The 18105-nt window shown below is 64.5% G+C and overlaps 9 protein-coding genes across 9 annotated transcripts; 3 read left to right on the top strand and 6 right to left on the bottom strand.

Annotated features, from left to right (window-relative positions):
• Positions 1-582: 582 nt before the first annotated feature.
• COA1 (cytochrome oxidase assembly protein 1) lies at positions 583-2058 on the top strand (the record flags this gene model as incomplete). The annotated part of the gene is made up of 6 exons (XM_069352882.1): positions 583-988; positions 1214-1279; positions 1349-1456; positions 1720-1748; positions 1793-1907; positions 1952-2058. The coding sequence occupies 6 exons, from the start codon at positions 583-585 to the stop codon at positions 2056-2058; spliced, it is 831 nt and encodes a 276-aa protein (XP_069210300.1).
• A 338-nt stretch (positions 2059-2396) lies between these two features.
• Positions 2397-2848, bottom strand: Q8F55_004363 (mitochondrial 54S ribosomal protein bL32m; the record flags this gene model as incomplete). The annotated part of the gene is made up of 2 exons (XM_069352881.1): positions 2397-2527; positions 2638-2848. 2 exons carry the CDS (start codon positions 2846-2848, stop codon positions 2397-2399), a joined length of 342 nt encoding a protein of 113 aa, XP_069210299.1.
• A 258-nt stretch (positions 2849-3106) lies between these two features.
• Positions 3107-4259, bottom strand: cbp3 (Serine carboxypeptidase 3; the record flags this gene model as incomplete). The annotated part of the gene is made up of 2 exons (XM_069352880.1): positions 3107-3732; positions 3866-4259. The coding sequence occupies 2 exons, from the start codon at positions 4257-4259 to the stop codon at positions 3107-3109; spliced, it is 1020 nt and encodes a 339-aa protein (XP_069210298.1).
• Positions 4260-4565: 306 nt separating this feature from the next.
• bet5 (Trafficking protein particle complex subunit BET5) lies at positions 4566-5316 on the top strand (the record flags this gene model as incomplete). Its single annotated transcript, XM_069352879.1, has 4 exons — positions 4566-4597; positions 4668-4943; positions 5003-5216; positions 5266-5316. 4 exons carry the CDS (start codon positions 4566-4568, stop codon positions 5314-5316), a joined length of 573 nt encoding a protein of 190 aa, XP_069210297.1.
• Positions 5317-5484: 168 nt separating this feature from the next.
• FUN30_2 (DNA-dependent ATPase fun30) lies at positions 5485-8863 on the bottom strand (the record flags this gene model as incomplete). Its single annotated transcript, XM_069352878.1, has 4 exons — positions 5485-5817; positions 5864-6292; positions 6330-6701; positions 6737-8863. The coding sequence occupies 4 exons, from the start codon at positions 8861-8863 to the stop codon at positions 5485-5487; spliced, it is 3261 nt and encodes a 1086-aa protein (XP_069210296.1).
• A 626-nt stretch (positions 8864-9489) lies between these two features.
• Positions 9490-11288, bottom strand: RIB1 (GTP cyclohydrolase II; the record flags this gene model as incomplete). The annotated part of the gene is made up of 2 exons (XM_069352877.1): positions 9490-9527; positions 9578-11288. The coding sequence occupies 2 exons, from the start codon at positions 11286-11288 to the stop codon at positions 9490-9492; spliced, it is 1749 nt and encodes a 582-aa protein (XP_069210295.1).
• Positions 11289-13359: 2071 nt separating this feature from the next.
• On the top strand, positions 13360-14322 carry Q8F55_004358 (uncharacterized protein; the record flags this gene model as incomplete). Its single annotated transcript, XM_069352876.1, has 3 exons — positions 13360-13485; positions 13535-13691; positions 13739-14322. 3 exons carry the CDS (start codon positions 13360-13362, stop codon positions 14320-14322), a joined length of 867 nt encoding a protein of 288 aa, XP_069210294.1.
• Positions 14323-14832: 510 nt separating this feature from the next.
• On the bottom strand, positions 14833-16605 carry Q8F55_004357 (uncharacterized protein; the record flags this gene model as incomplete). The annotated part of the gene is made up of 11 exons (XM_069352875.1): positions 14833-15026; positions 15071-15184; positions 15239-15296; positions 15333-15410; positions 15446-15568; positions 15633-15955; positions 15988-16023; positions 16121-16244; positions 16295-16406; positions 16489-16541; positions 16576-16605. 11 exons carry the CDS (start codon positions 16603-16605, stop codon positions 14833-14835), a joined length of 1245 nt encoding a protein of 414 aa, XP_069210293.1.
• A 578-nt stretch (positions 16606-17183) lies between these two features.
• Positions 17184-17941, bottom strand: Q8F55_004356 (uncharacterized protein; the record flags this gene model as incomplete). Its single annotated transcript, XM_069352874.1, has 5 exons — positions 17184-17375; positions 17524-17622; positions 17720-17787; positions 17820-17870; positions 17905-17941. 5 exons carry the CDS (start codon positions 17939-17941, stop codon positions 17184-17186), a joined length of 447 nt encoding a protein of 148 aa, XP_069210292.1.
• Between the last annotated feature and the right edge of the window lie 164 nt (positions 17942-18105).

Genomic DNA, 18105 nt, shown 5'->3' with positions numbered 1-18105 from the left:
TTGACGTTGCCGCTTGCCTTGTACCACTGACGGCAGGTGGACCTCGACGCTCAGAAATATCTGCAGCCAGGGCGTATCAATCGCCACTGGGTGAAAATGACACGTCATGCGCACGTGGCTGTGAAGGATTGATTCGCACCAAACGACGCTCTGATCAGCGTGGCAGCCGTCGTGACGACGGCGCGAGTCTGCCGAGATGCATGCAAGCAGAGCAGAGCTGCCATGGGGAGTTACAGTGCATGCACGCAACAAGTCGTAGAAAAGAGCAACCACCTCTAGGCTCTGTTCGGGCCAAGCTTCAAGGTCAAGCGGGGTCCCCAGTGCCTACCAAATCCACGTCATTTAACTGGGGCGGTAGGTTCGGGCCGGAGTGGGTGCGTGAGTGGGTGGGTGGAGTCTGCGCCGCCCGCCCTCGCCGCTGCCGCCGCGGCGCCGCATGGGCCGGACAACAACCGGCTGGTTTCGCTCGTCGCTCCTTCCTTACGCCGAGAGAAACGGCGGATCGCACCCACACTTCAAAGGCTTGGCTCAAGTCAACACTGCTTTGCTTTGCTCTCACCCACACACACGCAAACACCCACCATGCTCACCAGATTGCCCGTCCTCGCGAGCAAATCGTTGCTGGCCACGGCGGTGCGCCCCACCACGTCGGTCGTTTACCGCCTCGCACCGGCGACGTATGCGACGACGACCGCCGACGACGGCGGATCGCGGCCACGCCACCCGCCGCGCCCGCCAGTCGAGCCGACCACGTTCGACGGCAAGGCGTCGCCGCGCGACATTCATCTCCGCCCTAACATGCGTGGCCTGCCCAAGGTCCCGACCCCGTGGGAGAAGGAGCGCAAGCTCAACGGCTCGGCGACGCGCCCAGCGCCAAAGGCCGCTCCCGAGACTCCCCACGAGGAGGTGTTCAACTCGCCGGCGCGCCCGCGCGCAATCTACAAGCGTCCGCGCGACCTCCCCATCCTCAAGGTGAGTGCAAAGTTTTGTTTGCAGCGGCCGGGTGGGGCGAGTGGGGCCGTGTGGGGTCGGGCCGCCGTTGCGGCAGCGGCAGACACGCGGGTCGGATTTACGAGGCTGCTTCTGAGGGCCGCTGGGGACGTGCAGAGACGACGCGGTGACATTGGCTGACTCTGCGCAGAACAGGATACCATTGTGTATGTGTTGCGGCTGCGGCTGCTGCTCGGGCCCAGTGCCTCGCTTACGCTCACAGACCTCGCTCTTGCTGCTCTTGGCCTCGGCGCTTGGGGACTGTTTATTCTGCACGCGACGAACAATGGTGCGTGGCAAGCGACCGCCGAAGGCGGGAGCGGGGGGAGCGTGGCACGCAGAACGCTGACTTTGGCAGAGCGCCTCTCGTCGTCGGTCGTCCGCCAGATCTCGTTCCAGCTGCGCAACTCGCCCGAGGTGGCCAACCTGCTCGGCGACGGCGTCAAGTTTGCGCCAAACCTCTGGGGTGAGTCGGCTGGTGGGGTGGGGTAGCGCCGGGGCCAGCGGGCGACGCACGTGGTGTGCTGGGCGTCGTACGCATGTCGTCGGAGTGACGGTCACGATCCCGGCCAGGTGTGGCGACGCCAGCGAGGCCGAGGGGTGACGACGGTGACGACGGGCAGTGGTGATGGGCAGTGACCAGAACTCCCCATGGTGTCTGCTCCCCGTGACCCAGTTGCAAGGCCAGCCCTCACGCCTGCCACACTGGATTGCAACTAACCACCGCAGGCTTTGGCGAACCTTGGATCCACGGATCGGTAGGTCCAGTGAAGGACACCTCGACCGCGGTCTAACCTCCCAGATCAACCTGATGCAGGGCCGTATCGACCTAAAGTTCCGCATCGAGGGGTCCAAGAAGCAGGGCACATTGTTCTTCACGTCGATCCGGCCACAGCAGGCGGCGTCGTGGCAGATTCGTGAGTGCGGCGGCGCAGCCGATGTGACGAAGCTAACCCTCTAGTCCGCTACAAGCTCATCACCGAGGATGGCGAGGTGCTGCGTATCGAGGAAAGCGTCCGCCCCGTGCTCAACGGCGAGGAGGCTGCGGCTGCGGCGCCAGCGGCATGAGGCGGGCGTGTGGGGGGCATCGGGCGGCAAGAGAGGCGACAAGTACAATACAATGTAACACTGCTGCACATGGGAAGTTGAGGTGTGCCACGAGCGTAGCGAGTGGCTCACGGCGCACCTGTTATGGTCGCGAGTGCGACGCAGCGAGCATGAAGTTTGTGTATCGATCTGCCGGCGAAGCGGTACCCCCACTCCAGCAATGCTGGCACTTGACGTCGTCTCTAGCCGTCCGCTGCCGGTGCCGCACTCCCCGCCCACACCGCTCGAAACATGCTCATGCAATGGTATCTATGCTGTCTGCCCTCCTACTCGTCGCCTACTCTCCTCCTCGCCTACGCCTATTCCCTCGGCGCCGCCTCGACCGGCTCACGCGCCTCCTTCTTCCACCGCCTCGAGATGGCAGAGTAGCACTGCGGGCAGAGGTTGTGCGCGAGCTTGACGGTGCCGCAGGCCGGGCAGTGGTTGAGGTCTGGAGAAGCGAGCGTCAGCGAGCGTTCCCGGCGAATTGTGGGCCTCGTCGCGTGCCAGCCCACGCCAGCCCTCCCGGCCGGCGCCGCAGGCGCCGGCCGGAGTACTCACTCGTCTTGTTCTTGATCCCCTTGTGCGCGCTGCGCATGCTCTTGCGCGAGTGGCTGATCTTGCTCTTGGGCACGGCGAGCGTGATGCCCCACTCGAGGATGTCGTTGAGGGAGGGGAGGCGGAGCGCCGGCAGCGCGACGGCGGGGAGCGAGAGCGCCGAGCGCAGGAGCGAGGGGCCGGCGGCGGCCTGGCGGGCGAGGGCGAGGGCCATGGTGCTGTTGTTGTGGTGTCGAGATGGTATTGACGCTGTCGCAAAAGTCCATGAACTTGAAGTTGCGGATCGCGGAAAAGGTCGGGCGCTTATTTGGCCCCGCTGTTAGTGCACAGTGGCATTCTGTCCTCGCCGACACCCACGGCCCCGCCCGCTCTAAGATGTTATGCATGCATGTCGGTGGGTGCAGCGCTCCGCTGCACCCCCGTCTCCCTACTTGGCGCGGCTCGCACCGCCGCTGCGCGCCGGTGCAGCCGCCTACTGCTCCAAGCGCCCCCAGTCGCCAATGTTACCATTCAGCACATCCTCGTCGCTGACCGCGTCGAGCCGGCTCAGCTCGCGGCGGACGAAGCGCACAACCAGCTCAAGCTGGGTAACAAACGCCAGCTCATCACCCCCCTCCACCGGCGCCGTCAGCCCGCGGCTGGCAAACAGGTTGCGCCACGCCCAGCTGGCCAGCTCGACGTCCGAGCTCGCCGCCTCCTCGGCCCCCTCGCTCAGCCCGAGGCCGACGACGTAGTCCAAGCCAGCGCTCGCGCCCTTCCACTGCTCGCCCATCTCCTCCATGTACTTTTTGATGACGCTCTCGCGCTCGCCCTTGCCGAGCACCATGCGCATCTGGCTTTCGGCGAGCTCGAAGAAGTGCGAGAGCAGCTCGGTGGGGTACGTCTCGTGCGCCGCCTTGCCGAGGTGGATGCCGGTGGGGGCGGGGTGCGAGTGGGACGCGGGCTGCTGCGGCGCGCTAGAGTCGAGCGGCTCGGGGATCGGGTGCTTGGCCGCGCCGTGCCCGCCGGCCGGGAGCGCGCGCAGGCGGATGACGAGGAGGAGGACGTAGAGGAGGTGGAGCTGGAAGAAGGACTGGTAGGTGGGGGGGAGTTTGCAAGCTGGGTGGGGTGTGAGCACGGCGTTTCCAAACCCACGCCAGTCGGCGCGATGGGCGGGCGAGTCGGCGCGATGGGCGAGGGGGTCGACGCGCGACGCCGGCTCGCCCGCCGCTGCACGGCGGGCTCTACTCACAATCATACCAAAACGCGCGGTCCGTCTCAACAGCCTCAACAACCCCGCGCATCATGCGCCCCGTCTCCCGGATCGCGGTCGACGCCTTCGAGTTGTACCCCATGAGCTTGGCGACGCCCTTGACGAGCGTCTTCGTGCCCTCAGAGTACGTGGGCGACGTGCGGCCGGCGGCGCCGGGCGCCTCGGACGGGTTGAACGGGTCGGCCGGGGCAGGGAACTGGGGCTGGGCCTTCATCGGCGTCGGGTCCATGTTGCGGGCGGGGGGTGTGGGTGTGGTGGGCGCCGCGGCGGGCTCGGCGTCGGGTTTTGTCGAGAGCAGCCGGGGTGCGATGGCGAGAGCGGGGCGCGGCGTGGGAGCCGCGCGCAGGGCACGACGTGATAGGCGCAGAGACATGGTTGGCGGGCGGGTCGAGAACGCTGCAATGGCGCGAGTAGCCGGCGTCGTGTTGCTGTTGGAGCTTTGGAGTCGCCGCGAACGTGTTGACAAGTCGGACGGCCTGAAAATGTCAGTGATGCAGCCCGCCGCCGTCAGTGCCGAAGCCGCGAGGTCTGCCGGCGGGGCGCGCACGTGGCGTCACGTGATGCTCGCGTGGCGGCGGCCAGAAGCCAGCTCCCAACGCGTCAAGCGTCACCGTCGACCGTCGACGAGCAGTCAAGTCAATATCGCGCCGCGAGCTCGACTCGACTCTGCAACACCACGATGACGATATACTCGCTCTACATCTTTGACCGGTGAGTCGGCTTCAGCAGTTCCCCCGCCCCACCCCGGCGCACTCGCTGACGCTCGCGCGCCTCGCCCTAGCCACTGCGACTGCGTCTACTACCACGACTGGCACCGCACGCGCGCGGTGCGCGCGACCGCGGCCGACCGGCCAGGCGTGCACCGGCTCGCGCCGCCCCCGGGCCCGGGCGGGGCCAACACGCGCGAGAGCATCTTCTCCGCGCGGAGCGCGACCACGCCCATCCCCCCCGTCGCGCCGGCGCCGTCCAGCGCCGGGCTCCCGTTCGACGAGGAGGCAAAGCTCGTTTATGGTGTCGTGTTGAGCCTGCGGAATATGGTCAAGAAGTTGTCGGGGAAGTGGGTTGCGCTGGGTAGGAGTAGGGGAGGATGTGCTGACGCTCGCGCTTTGCTCGCAGGGACGAGGCCTTCACGTCGTACAAGACACCCCAGTACCGCCTCCACCTGTACGAAACCCTCACGGGCTACAAGTTTGTCCTCCTCTCCGACCCGGCCGCCGACTCGCTCCGCTTTGTCCTGCGCCAGATCTACACCGGCCCGTTCATCGAGTTTGTCGTCCGCAACCCCCTCATCGAGATGGACAGCCGGACACAGGGCATCGACAATGACCAGGTGGGTGGGCCGTGTCGCCCGCCGTGCCGTCGCGCTGACCACGACCCAGTTCCGCGGCGCAGTCGACCGCCACGTCCGCGGCCTCTCCATATTTGCATAGTCGGCCTCTATACCCGCCTAGTCGGCCCCCATGCGATTGTATGACATGTGTAGCATCTATGCTGTGTGGGTTGGCGTGACACGCCACTCTATATGTGTGATTGCAGGGGCAGGCAGTCAGGCAGGCAGGCATCGGCAGGTACGCTACGCCTTGGCACACACGCGCCCCCTACTTCGCCGCCAGCGACCCACGCGCCTTCTTCACCTGCGTCGCAGTCATCTCCTCCATGACCGTGTCCTCGTCGACGGCCTGCGCGTCCTCGGCCGCCTTGCTGTCGCCCTGGTCCTCAAACTTCTTCCTCAGAGTCGTCAACAGACTCTTCTTCATCTCCTTGGCCGTCTTGTCGTCGCCGCCGCCGCCGTCGCCGGGTGTCGCCGCGCCCGAGCCCTCGCCGCCGACCATGTCGTCGAGCTGCAGCTTTGTCAGGCCGATAGACAAGATGTCCTCGTCGATAGAGTCCTTGCTGATGAGCTTGATGACTTCGACGGAGCGTTCTTGACCCTGGGTGTGTTAGGTGTGCTAAGGCAAGGTGTTTGTCAGCACTCACAATGCGATACGCTCGGTCCGCGGCCTGACGGTCGTTGTGCGGGTTGAAGTCCTGGTCAAAGATGACGACCACCGATGCAGCCGTCAGGTTGATGCCCACGCCGCCAGCCTTGGTCGACAGCAGGAAGACGGTGATGTCCGTGTCGTCGTTGAACTGGTCGACCAAACCCTGGCGCTCGTCGGTACGCGTCTGACCATCCAGGCGGATGTACTCGCACTCCATGTGACTCAGAGCAACCTGGATAATGTCCAGGATCATGGTGAACTGTGAGAAGAGCAGGATTCGCTTGCCCTCCGCCTTGCAGCGGACAATGAGCGACTGCAGAGCCTTCATCTTGCCGCCTTCGAGGAACGCCTCGGCGTCGAGCCCAAACTTCTCGAGCTCCTCGTTGTCGGTCACATACGAGTGGATCTCGGCGTCGCTCATGACCTGGCGCGTCAGTGGGACTTTTCAACGAGTCACCCACCTGGAAGTCCTCAACAATGTAGTCATAGTTCGAGTCACACCACTTGGGCGAGCCCATGCAAACCTTGGCAATCTGCTCGACCCTCTTGTCGTTGTAGATTCTTCGGAACAGCAGCGGGTGTGATGCCGCCTTGCGGAGGTCCATGAGGATATTGGAGGCGTTGCCGGCCCTGCTTTGGATCTTGGCCACCGCCTTCTTGCCCTTGGGCGCCTTGCCGTCATCATCAACGTCGGCGAGGGCCTCGAGACCGTCCTCTCCAAGCTCGGTGATCGCCTTCCTAGAGCGGCGCAGCGTCTCGCGGTAGAGACGCGCCTGGACAGGCGTCATCTCGCACGACTCGACGGTTTCAATCTTCGGAGGCAGAGAGAGGACCTGGTAGGTGAGCATTGACCTTCGACCCCACCTACATTGGCTTTCCTGCGGCGGAGGACGAAAGGCGTGAGCATGGTGCGGGCTCGCGACACACGCTGCTGCGAGAGCATGTCGGCGTGGCCAGCAGCCTGGACCTTGAAGATAGCGCGCAGATATTGTTCGGCGTCCGTAAAGATATCTTTGTGGATAAACATGAGAAGCGACTGGGCGTGAGTGCGGCTCGAACCGGGGTGACTTACGACAAGCTCCTGGAGATTGTTCTGCAGCGGCGTGCCGGTAAGCAAAAGACGCCACTTGGGCTTGATGGATAGCAGGTCCTGGTAACGTTTCGTCTGGAAGTTCTTGAGCGCGTGTGCCTCGTCGTAGATGCACGTCTCAAACTCTAGCTTCTTCTTGAAGAAACGCAGGTCGTCCTCGCTTTGCACCTGGGTGTAGGACGCGAGCACAACCTCGAGCTTGCCCGCGCGGAACTTGCGCTTGAGGTTGTCACGGAGCTCTGCGCGCTCGGCCTGGCTGCCGTAGTACGTCTCAACGTCCACCTCGGGTGCGAAACGCTCGAACTCTCGCGTCCAGTTCTCGAGAGTCGACGCAGGTACAAAGATCATGTGCGGGCCGGCCGTGCCCTTGCCCTTGAGCTCCTTGAGGTGCGCAAGGAAAGCAATAACCTGGATCGTCTTGCCGAGGCCCATCTCGTCGGCGAGGATACAGCCGATCCTGCGCTTGTACAGCAAGTTGAGCCAGTTGATGCCCAGGAGCTGGTAGTCCTTGAGGACGGTACCCTCGCTCAGCGTCGCCGGCTGTGACCGAATGTACGACGACAGAATCGTTCGTCGCCGCAGGTCGGTCTCCTTGGCGAGCAGCTCCGACACCTTTGCGACATCGACCTTGACGTCGTTGAGGCCGTCCGTCCTAGGCGTGCCCGTCGTCGAGTCGCTCGCTGTCGCCGCGCCCTTCCATACCGCGAGCGCACTGGCGATTTCATTGGCAATGCTTTCACACCTGTTCAAGCAGCTGTCGATCTGGACGTAGCCCTCCATGATCTCGGCGTACTGCTCGAACAACTTGACGCTGACGCCGCGCGTCTTGTTGAGTTTGGACCGCAGGTCGTCGATGCTCGAGTATGGTCGCAGGCTGATAATCTTGTTGACCTGGTCCTCGCTGCAGGCAATGGTGCCCTTGATTGCATCGGCGTCGGCCTCATTGAATGCCTTGAACGCTGCGCCCTCGGCATCAACCTCGTCCTCCTCGGTGGAGCGTCTCTTCTTTCGCCTCCGCCCCTCCTCGCCAGACCAGTATCCGTCGTCGCTGTCGTCTGATGCCTCCTCCGCCTCCGACTCGCCACCCTCCTCGTCCGGGTCACGCTTGCGCTGGCGCTCCTTGTCGCGCTTGGCGTAGATGGTGCTCTTCTCATTCTTTCGTCGCTTGCCGTTGCGCGATGGGGAATCCGGGGTTGGAGCGACCGATGTGCCCGACGACGATCGCGACACGCCGTTGGTAGGCTGGTACCTGTAGCTCTGCAGGTTGACTGGCGCTGGCTTCGCAGCAGCAGCCTTCTTCGCTGCTTCCTCCGCCTCGAGCCTGCTGGCGGCCTGTTTCGCCTTCCACTCGGCCATTTCCAGCTCCCTCTCCACTCCGCGGTCGTTGTCCCCATGCCGAGTCAGCGCCTGGACAATGTTGGGGCGCGACACATGGGGGAACTGCGCCTTCCAGCGCTTGACTTGGACGTCGATACCGGCGTCGTGCTGTTTCTTGGCGGCGGCGACGAGCGGCGGTGGTCCCTTTCGGACGACGCCTCCTGCCGGCGCACGGCTCGACGACGGCAGGGACTTGGGGCGTAGTGGTTCTGGCGACACGCTGGACGACGGCTTGGTGGGCGACTCGTCGGCGTACCGCTTCTTCAAACGCGACAGCGGCGGCGGCGACGAGGGCGAAAAGTCGGCGGCGTTGGACGTTGCCGGCTTGGTGTCGGCGCCGTTGCCGCGAGACGAGAAGGCGGCGAGGACGGCTTGGGGCGAGCCGCTGTGGTAGCTGCCGCCGCCGTTTGCCATGCGTGAAATGTTTGACGACTGGATCAGAGTGGGACCCCGGGCGAGTGATGGTACTGGCGCGGTGGGGGACGAACTGGCGGGCACGAGCACGCGGTTGGATAGGGGGGAAGTCATGGTGTTGGTGGGTGAATGGGTAGTGGTGGGTGGGGGTTTCGACGACTGGGCCTGCCTCTTTTCTCTGAGCGACTCGAGCATTTGCTGTGGGGCATTGTCAGCGGGGGGGAGGGGCGTACAGTGTGTGCGGCGGGCACTGAGGGGGCGGTGGACCATTGTGTGCAGCCACCCCGACTGGCGATCAATCTACTCACGCGACGGCGGTCAGCGTCGGAGACCATTGTGGCTTGGCGGGGGCGGCTGATGCGCGCTGGACAATATGCAAGAGTATGAGCTGTAGGTGGTAGATGTTGTTGTCGCGTCTAGTGAATGGGTGTAGGGTGTATCAACAGTGTGTATGCAAGTCTAGATTGAGAGAGAGAGAAGTAGAGAGGAGGGAAGGGCAGTAACAGGTCGACGCGCGACCAGGCTGACCGACGCGTTGTAGTGGTCTCTCTGAAAATGAAACACGCGCTGGCTGGGTAAATGGACAAAACCATATGGTGGCAAAATTAATCTTCCTGGGTGGGGGCCGGCCCGCCGGTTGACTCGGACAAGCCCAGTCAACCACCGAATGCAGGCGCCTCTTGATACAAAACAAGACAGTGCATATGTTGTACAGATGACTACTCTGGCAAAATAACTCGTTATGCGTCAGACTTGGGCTCCTCGGGGATATCAATCACTGCAATTGCGCGTCAGCAGAGCTCTAGGAAACCAGACGCGTCGACTCACTGTGCCCCATGCGCTCAATCTTTGTACGGAGGTACTTCTCCAGTTCTGGTCCCCGGGTTGTTGTGGCACCGAGAAGGCCGACACCAGCACGACGGGCGCGGTACTCGTCGTACTCGAGCTCCTCGTCGTCGAGGAGCTCGCGTGCAGACCGCTTGGGCGAGTTGTGGGTACACAGCCAGTCGCGAGGGACCATGCCGACACGCTCGGTGATGCGGATGCCCTCGGCCGCAAGGCCCTCGACCTTCTCGGGGTTGTTGGTGAGGAGGCGAACACCACCACGTCCAAGAGCCTCGTCACCGGCCAGGCCGAGGTCGCGGAGGATCTCGGCGGCGACACCGTAGGTGCGCTCGTCGGCACCGTGTCCAAGCATGAGGTTGGCGTTGACCGTGTCGTGGCCCAGGTCCTGGAGGTTGTATGCGCGAATCTTCTCAAGCAGTCCAATGCCACGGCCCTCCTGGCGCATGTAAATAACCACACCGCGACCAGGCACTCGGGGGTGGGAATGTCCATTGGCATGGTTGCCGGGGGAAGGCGCACGCGAGGCCTCGGGTGTGGGAAGGTACTCTTCCTGAGAAGAGCCAACGTGCTGGTCCTCGGCGATGCGGCGCATGCCCTCGTCGAGCTGCTCGCCGCAATCACAGCGCATTGAGCCAATGGTCTCGCCGGTGAAGCACTCGGAGTGGATTCGGACGAGGGGAAGAATGTCGGCCTCGGCGTCGGGGTCGTCTTGTGCGTCCTCGGCGGCATACTGGGCCTCGGATCGTGGCACACTGGGAACGCCCTCTGCACCAGCGGTCAACCGGCCGACGTACGCGCCGCGCACGATACGCTCCATGTCGGTCTCGCCCTCACGCCACTTTGCGTCGAGGGATCGCGAGCGGATCTCGCGGCGGCCCTTTGGTGCCCGGCGGCGCGCGTCGGCGCTGAGCTGGATTGGGTCGGTGACGATGGCGAGGTGCTCCTTGTTGTCTTCCGTGTTGTGGTAGAGGTGGAGGAAGATGTCGCCGTGCGGTGTGGGCACGCGGGTGCGGGCCATACACTTGACGGTCGGTCGCCCGGTGGGCTTGACGACCTGGCCGCGACCGTGGAAAAAGTTGACATGTGCTGGCGATGCCTGCTGCAAAAGCTGCGAGATGGGCTGCGGGTCGACCGACATGCGCCTCTTGCGCTCCTTGAACTCTTTGGGCGAGGCGGCAAGAAGGTCGTGTGATGTTGTTGGTGCCGCAGAGGGAAGGCCGATCGGAGCAGCCGAGGAAGACGCCTCGGCTGAAACGGGCTTTGACGACGACGCCACGGGGCTAGCAGCATTGTCGGCCTGGGCAGATGCCAGCGCCGCCGACTCGGCCTGGAGACGCTGAGAGCGTGGGGCCTGCTGGCTGCGTGGGAGGGGGCGGGGTTGACGAGGCGAACTCGGCCTGCTCTGGTCGCAGGTCGAGTAGGCGCCCGTCATGCCGTGTCCAAAGTGGTGCCGTGTGATCTTGTCGCTGCCTGCGAGGACTGCGCTGAGGAGGAGCGAGTCGAGCCCGGCGTCTCGGCGTACGACGCTCTTCTTTCGCTGAGCGTTTGCAGGAGCCGAGGACGCGGCGGCAGATGGCGGCTTTGGCGCGGCGGCGTCAGCCGTGAGGAGGTTGAGGAGGTCGAGGTCTGCCTGAGTCGCGTACGACGAGTTGTGGTGTGATGGAGCCGATGATGGGGACATTACTGCTGGCATTGTGGAGAGCAAAGTCTATGCAGCGGCTGTTGTTGGGCGGGGAGTAGGAGGGGGTGGGCCGGAGTGGGGTTGCCGGTTGCTGCGTGAAAGGGGGGGAGTAAATGGGGAGTGAGTCGAAGGTGGTAGCAAATGACCGGGCTCGTACGCGGGCAGGCAGGCTGGCAGGCAGGCAGCTCGGCAGGGCGGACAAAACCGACCAGGTGGGTACCCACTCCAGGGTTTTGTAGCGACAGTGGGCCGAGGTTTGCTAAGGCTTGGGATCGTGCGGGTAATGATGACAAGTTGCGTGCTAAGGATCCTCTCGACGCGTCTGAGTAACAGCAATGTCGTTCGGTCTTGTCAATGGCGTCGAGGTTGCAAAGCAAAAGTCAAAAAAAGAAGTTGGTGTAAGCAAACAAGTGCTTTGCACAGCAGCGGCGGCGATGGGATTCCAGTGGTATATGCGGCAGGCGTGTAACCGGTTAGCGAGCGAGCGAGCGAGCCAGAGCAAGCTCTAGTCGGCCGCATGGCCGTGGACGTAAGCGTGCGTCGTGTCATGTCATGCATCAGTCGTCGTTGGTGGGCTGGGGCTGGGGCTGGCGGCTGCCTTGTGGCCGAGGCTGCTGTTCCTGCGACAAGCTCGGCTATCCTTGTCCCACGGAAAGTCGAAAGTCGGTCTTGGTGGGCAGTCAGCACTGGGACGGCTTTGTCACAAGCGCTGCATGCTGGGGCTGCGACTTTCCGACGCCGCAAGTTGTACGTCAGCAAGTCTGGGTTTCGGTAATCGGCCACGTGTTGTCACGTGTCGCCACGTGCAAGTACTTTCCCACGATGGCGGGGAGGCCCACGTGGGACTAATCCAATAGGAGCGCCAACAGTGGGAGGCGCCTATATCACCCGCTCCTGGCCCACGCCTAACTCTCGCTCCCCCTCGGTCCCGGTTTCGCTCGCGACGATGTCATGCATGATCTGCAAAGGCAGTGCCGCCGCGTTCAGCCCGAACGATCCGCGGCTCACTACAGATCTGCACCCGACAACACATAGCCCACCATCTTGACGGCTCGGGAGACATTGCGCCAGCAGCGCGCTATCGGGTCAGACGTTGGAAGCGTCGCCCGAAACCCCATGGCATCCCACGCTCCCCCATACACGCACGGCCGCTCACGCCTCAGCGACGGTCGCGCGAGCATGCACGCCCGTCGCGTCGCCAGCTGTGCGCAAAACTCGGAGCGATCGGAGCTCGGCGCGTCGGCGAACACAGGCGCGGTCAAGTCGAGCGAGGCGGAGGTGGGCCCCGCTCACACGCCAGCTCCTGCCTGCACCGCTTTCAGGAGCGACGCGGTATCAGCAGAGCGTGCGCACCGCGTTTTCGGCAACTTTGACGAATTCGGCGTCGTCCGAGTCGCGCGACGACGCGGACGACGCGGCCATCAGCGCGTGTGCCGCACAGCCATCGGGCTGTCGCCGCACGATTGGCCCGGCGCGGCGGCAGAGGGGGGCTGGGGCTGGGCTGGCGGGGCGACTCTGCAGCAATACTCCTAGCTGGTAGGGTGTGCCGGCGCGGCGGTCGGCCCGTCCTACGTCTGTGGCTGTACACGGCGCCCACGGCACGTGGGTTCAAATTTAGCCACGAATAGCCACTGCAGGGTCGGCTCCCTCGGCACTGGCTGATACGAGGCAGTGAAGGTCGGGCCGTGGTCGCCCTCGCTCCCGACCAGGGTACCGGTCGGGCCACAGCCAGGCGGGCCACAGCAAGGCCACAGCAATGGTGGTTTTAGAGCGTGTCAGAGTGGGCGGGTGAGCGGGTGAGCGGGTGAACGAGCGGGCCTGGCTAAGCGATGTTGGTCCAAGGTGGTGTGCCTGGTGGAGCGTGTCGTGGCGGCAGTCGGGTTTGTGTGACGTCGGGTCAGGAAAAAATGTGTGTGGCTCAATGGCGCAGCCGGCGATAGCGATGGTTGTCACTGGGTCGTGCATAAGTATTTAAACACGGCGGGGTGGACGTGATGGCCCACACACAAGCAGAAGCAGCAGCAGCAGCAGCCACACCTTATCTACAGCCCGACCCCCGACCACCCCCAACCACCTCGCCCCAATGTCCACGCCCAGTACCGCCGGCGCCACGCCCGCCGAGATCGAGGCCTACCTCGACCAGTTCAACTTTACCGGCGGCAACCCGACGAGCAAGGACCTTGCGCCGAGCATTGTCTTTTCCATCATCGTGAGTGGGCCGGGCTACGGGTTTGGATCAACGCTGACTTTCCGCCCAGTACTGCGCGCTCCTCGCCGCCGTCACCTGGCGCTGGGCCATGCCGGCGACCCGCACGCGCCTGCTCATCCGCCCGACAATCTTCATCGTCATCCGCATCGCGTCGTGGGTGCTGCGCGCGGTCATGTCCAAGACGCCGTACGGCACCGGCGAGCTGAGTGAGTGGCGGCTCTTAGCCCGAGTGAGGCACAGCTGACGCCCCCAGTCGCCGAGCTCGTCTTCATCTCGATCGGCTTCCTCTTCATCATCTCGCCCGTCATCGACATGTGGCGCCGGCACGTGCTCTCCGAGGTGGCCAAGAACGAGCGCCCGCAGTGGCTGCTCCGGCTCACCAACCTCGCGCAGCTGACGCTCGTCGCGGCGATTATCACGGCGACGATCGGCGGCTCGCTGGTCGGCACGAGCGTGGCCACGACCACCATCACCGGGCTCCGCAAGGCATCCTACGTCCTCTCGCTCGCCGTCGTCGTGCTCGCCCTCATCGGCATCATGCGCACCCACCGCATCTTCCACCTGCAGAAGCGCGGCACCTACTTCCTCATCGCCATCTCGCTGTTCTGCATGGTCTGCGGCGTGTACCGCGTCGTCCAGATCTTCACCACCGACCCCAAGGACCCCGTGCGCAACTACATCACCTTCTACATCCTCCAGGGCGCGATGGAGGTGTGCGCCACCATCCCCATGCTCGCCATCAACATCAACGAGTGGTTCCCCGGAGAGCAGGGCGCCGCCATCCGCTCGCACGACTCCGAGTCGGGCTACCCCATGACTGAGCAGCAGCAGAAGTAGGCCGCAGCAGAAGTAGGCCGCAGCAGAAGTAGATAGCCCGCCGGCGGGGACACCTAATGCCGACAGATAGATACTATATAGATGCCAGTATGTGCCATGTACCTGTATCGTAAGAGGATCGGGGGGGTCGGGTTGGAGGTACTGATAAGATGTGGCACCGGTGTCGGGGCGGTGCAAACGACCTTGCGACGGCCGTTCGTTTCACGTTGTCCGCGTCCCCGCCCCGCATTCCTTGGCGCCGCGGGCACAGGCATGCAAACCAGGCATGCAGATGCGCTGAGATTAGACACGCAGGGAGATTAGATAGTCGCTCCACGTGGCCGCGACCACGTCATCCTGCTGCCAGTGGTGGCGGACGCGAAGAGCAGAGCGGGGTCCACTCCTAAGTGGACTTGCCCGCCGACCTGCACGCCACGGTCTCGACAATGACTATCGCCTGCCATGCTATACATACTGCTGGGCGCTTGCCGCCCTGATTCCTACATTTCGATTGTACCCTCAACCCCCCGCCTACTTCTGATCACACCGCACACCGTCAGTGCGCAGCGCGGCGTTCGAATACTCCTTCTTCTCAATCCCCTTGTTCGTAGGGCGGATGTCGCGGTCGAAAATCGCCAGCGGGAGCCCCATGGTCACGCACGCATTCGGCACGTCGACCATGGCGGCGACGTGTGACTCGACGGGCGCGGCAGAGAGGAGGAGGTCTGGGGGGTCAGCGGGTGCTACGCGGCCTAAGCTCGACACCCACGGGCCTGTTCCTTGCTGTAGCCCAGCCGGCGGAGGTAGTCCATCGTGTTGAGCGCGGCCTGCTTGTACGCGACGGTCGCGTCCATCGAGTACTGCTTGCCGTCGCCGTTGACGTCTGTGGCGGGGGTGTGAGTGGCGCGGCTGGCGGAGAAGCCCCACTGCGACTCACCGACCGAGATGCCCTCGAAGATGAGCTGCTCGTGGTACCGCGGGTCGATGGGCGAGGGCTGGGGTGAGCTGCAGTCAGGCACAAGTCAGCTCACGAGGAAGATGGGCTGCTTGAGCCCGAGCAGCTTGACGCCGTCCTTCATGACGCTGCACTTGAGCGTGATGATGCCTGCCTGGCGGGTGAGTTGGGACCTCCGTTTTCACCCACCATTTCGATGGCGCCGCAGAACGACAGCTCGCCGTCTCCCTGAGAAAAGTGCAGGTCGCCGACGGCGAGGTTGGCGCCGTCGACGTACACGGGGAAGAAGCAGCGCGACCCGCGCGAGAGGTTCTGGGGGTGTGAGAAGCTCATAGCTGGTATGGCAGAGCAAACCGCCCAGCTCAAGCCGACACACCTTGATGTCGACGTTGCCCCCGTGCTCACGGCCGGGGATGGTGCGCGCGCCCTCGGCGTAGATCTTGTCACGCACCGCGTCGGGCAGCTTCTGGCCGACGTACGCGCCCTCGGCGAGCGGGGTGAGCGCGACGGCGGGCACGCAGTCCCCCGCGGCGGCCACGAGCCCGCGCTCGCGCGCGTTCCACGTGTCGAGTAGCGCCTGGCTCGGCGCCGTGCCAATCAGCCCGGGGTGCGGGATGCCCGCGAAGCGCACGCCGGGGATGTGCCGGCTCGACGCGTAGATGCCTTCAAAGTCCCACACGGCCTTGGCGGCCTTGGAGTCTGGGGTGAGCGGGGCAAGGAGGGGAGCTCACCAAAGTCGGTGCTGAAGAGCCCGCCGCCGTTGGTCTCTGCGGCGTGTCAGCCGGGCACAGCACCTAGGACAAGGCCGGATCGAGGCTCGAGACGCTCGCTGACGCTCGCGTCCCTCGCGTCCGCGCTACCCACTCTCAAACACGCCAGTGTACCCCCACTGCATGTGCGGGAACGGCGTCACGTCGAGGATGTCGACGACGAGCACGTCGCCCGGCTTTGCGCCCTCGACCGCCACGGGCCCGGTGAGGTTGTGGATCTTGGTGAGGTCGACGTTCTGGCGTCAGCGCCGCCCGCCCCAGTACGCACCTTGACGTCGTCCGCATCGTCGTTGTTGAGGATCTGGCCGCCCGTCCAGTCGTGGCATTCGAGCTTGAACACGTCGCCCTCGGCGACGGTGGCGACGGCGGGGATGTCTGGGCTGGGGGTAGTGTCAGTGGGAGTGTCAAGATAGAAGAGGAGGAAGAGGCAAAAGAATGCCTTCCCCCCTCCCCCACACCCACTGCCAGCGGTTGAAGAGGCCCGCCTGCTGGTCGGCAGGCTTGAACGGGTCGACCTGGGGTCAGCGGGGTGACGGCCACACAGCGCACCTTGACGAGGGTGGGGTGCTCGAGTGCCATGGTGTGTAGTGGCTCGTTAGCTAGTGGGCTTGCAACCCCAGACACCGCCCAGTGTCTTATGTAGGCGCCAGCCGCCTGGGAACGGCCAAGCTGGCACGAGTCAGATGATACGAGCAGCGGCCGATAGCAGCGGCGCCGTTAGCGTGCCTGAGATAAGACAGGCCCACGGCCACATCCCCGCCGTAAGCCGTTGCGGCATGCGCGACGTCAGCTGCTGCACCACATCGGTTAGCGACTGCCGCCACTGCGGCTGCGGCTACGACTGCGGCATGCAGACGAGGCAGAGCATCTGGCTTCTCACGTCGCCCGTGCCGCGTGCATGTGTCACGGGCCTCGCCGCCACCCGCGTCAGTGGTGGCCAAGCAACGCAGTTGACGGCACCACAGTATCCCGAAGCGGCCAGGCCGAAGCTCGTTGAGCCGTACACTGCATGGTGGGCCGCAGCTGGCTACTGACAAGCCCGCGGTGTAGCCCACGACGCGAGCCAAGCCTCTTCGCCACCATGCGGCAATCTGGAAACGACACGGGTACATCGCTGCTCACTCGCTCACTCGCGCTCCGCGCTCGCTCGCTCCGCCCTACTTCCCAGTCCACCACTTGTACACATAGTACAGGAAGAACGCGAGCACGACATACTGGCGGATGTTGGGGATAGTCGGCGCAGGCGCGATCTCGTCGAGGTCGAGCGGGGCGGTATCGGGCGCCGTGGGGTCACGGGAGGCGTGCTGGTGCACGAGCGTGGCGAGCTTGCGCGCGTCGGCGCCGCGGAGCTGCGGTGTGTGTCAGCGGGGTCGAACCGGCGTGGGTGTGGGCGCAGGCGTGAGTGTCGGGCGCTGTGTGCCAACCGCCTCGAGGCATACGGCGCCGCCGTGCCGCTATCCCCCCCCTCCCCCCTCCCCCCCCCTCCCCCCCACTCACCTCGTCGACCACAACACCGCCCTTGAGCAGCTTGAACGTCGGCATAGCAGACACATTGTACCGCTGCGCGAGCTCCCGCTGCTTGTCGACGTCGATTTTCTGGGCTGGTCAGCGCAGCGGCGAGCGACCCAGCTCTACGCACAACAAACTTGACGTCCTCGTACTGCCGTCAGCGCGCCCCAGCCCCCGAGCCCACCTTCGCGGCCAGCTTCTCAATGACGGGCGCGATAAACTTGCACGGGCCGCACCACACGGCGTGGAAGTCTTGCGTCAGCGTGCCCCCGCCAAAGACATACCAATGACGAGGAGCTGCGTCGCGCCGAGCGCCTTGACGATGCCGTCGAATTCTGCCGTCAGCTGCGGGGCAGGCGCACGACGCACCCGCCGTCGACTGGATCTCGGTCGTGAGGTCGCCCATGGTGTGTGAGTGTGCGGTTGGACGTTTGTTGTTGCCCGGCGTGGTTCATGACGCAGGCCAGTGCCGCGGACATTCGGCCCTGTCCGCGCAAATGTCGGTCGACCCGAGCCGGTCATCGTCGAGCTGCCGTTCGCGCCGTTCGACGCCGTTCTCCACAAAGGCGA

The sequence above is a fragment of the Vanrija albida genome (assembly GCF_041260175.1).
Source record: "Vanrija albida strain AlHP1 chromosome Unknown contig_3, whole genome shotgun sequence".
NCBI lineage: Eukaryota > Fungi > Basidiomycota > Tremellomycetes > Trichosporonales > Trichosporonaceae > Vanrija > Vanrija albida.
The sequence above is the reverse complement of the archived record's forward strand: the minus strand, read 5'-3'. Positions and strand labels throughout refer to the sequence as shown.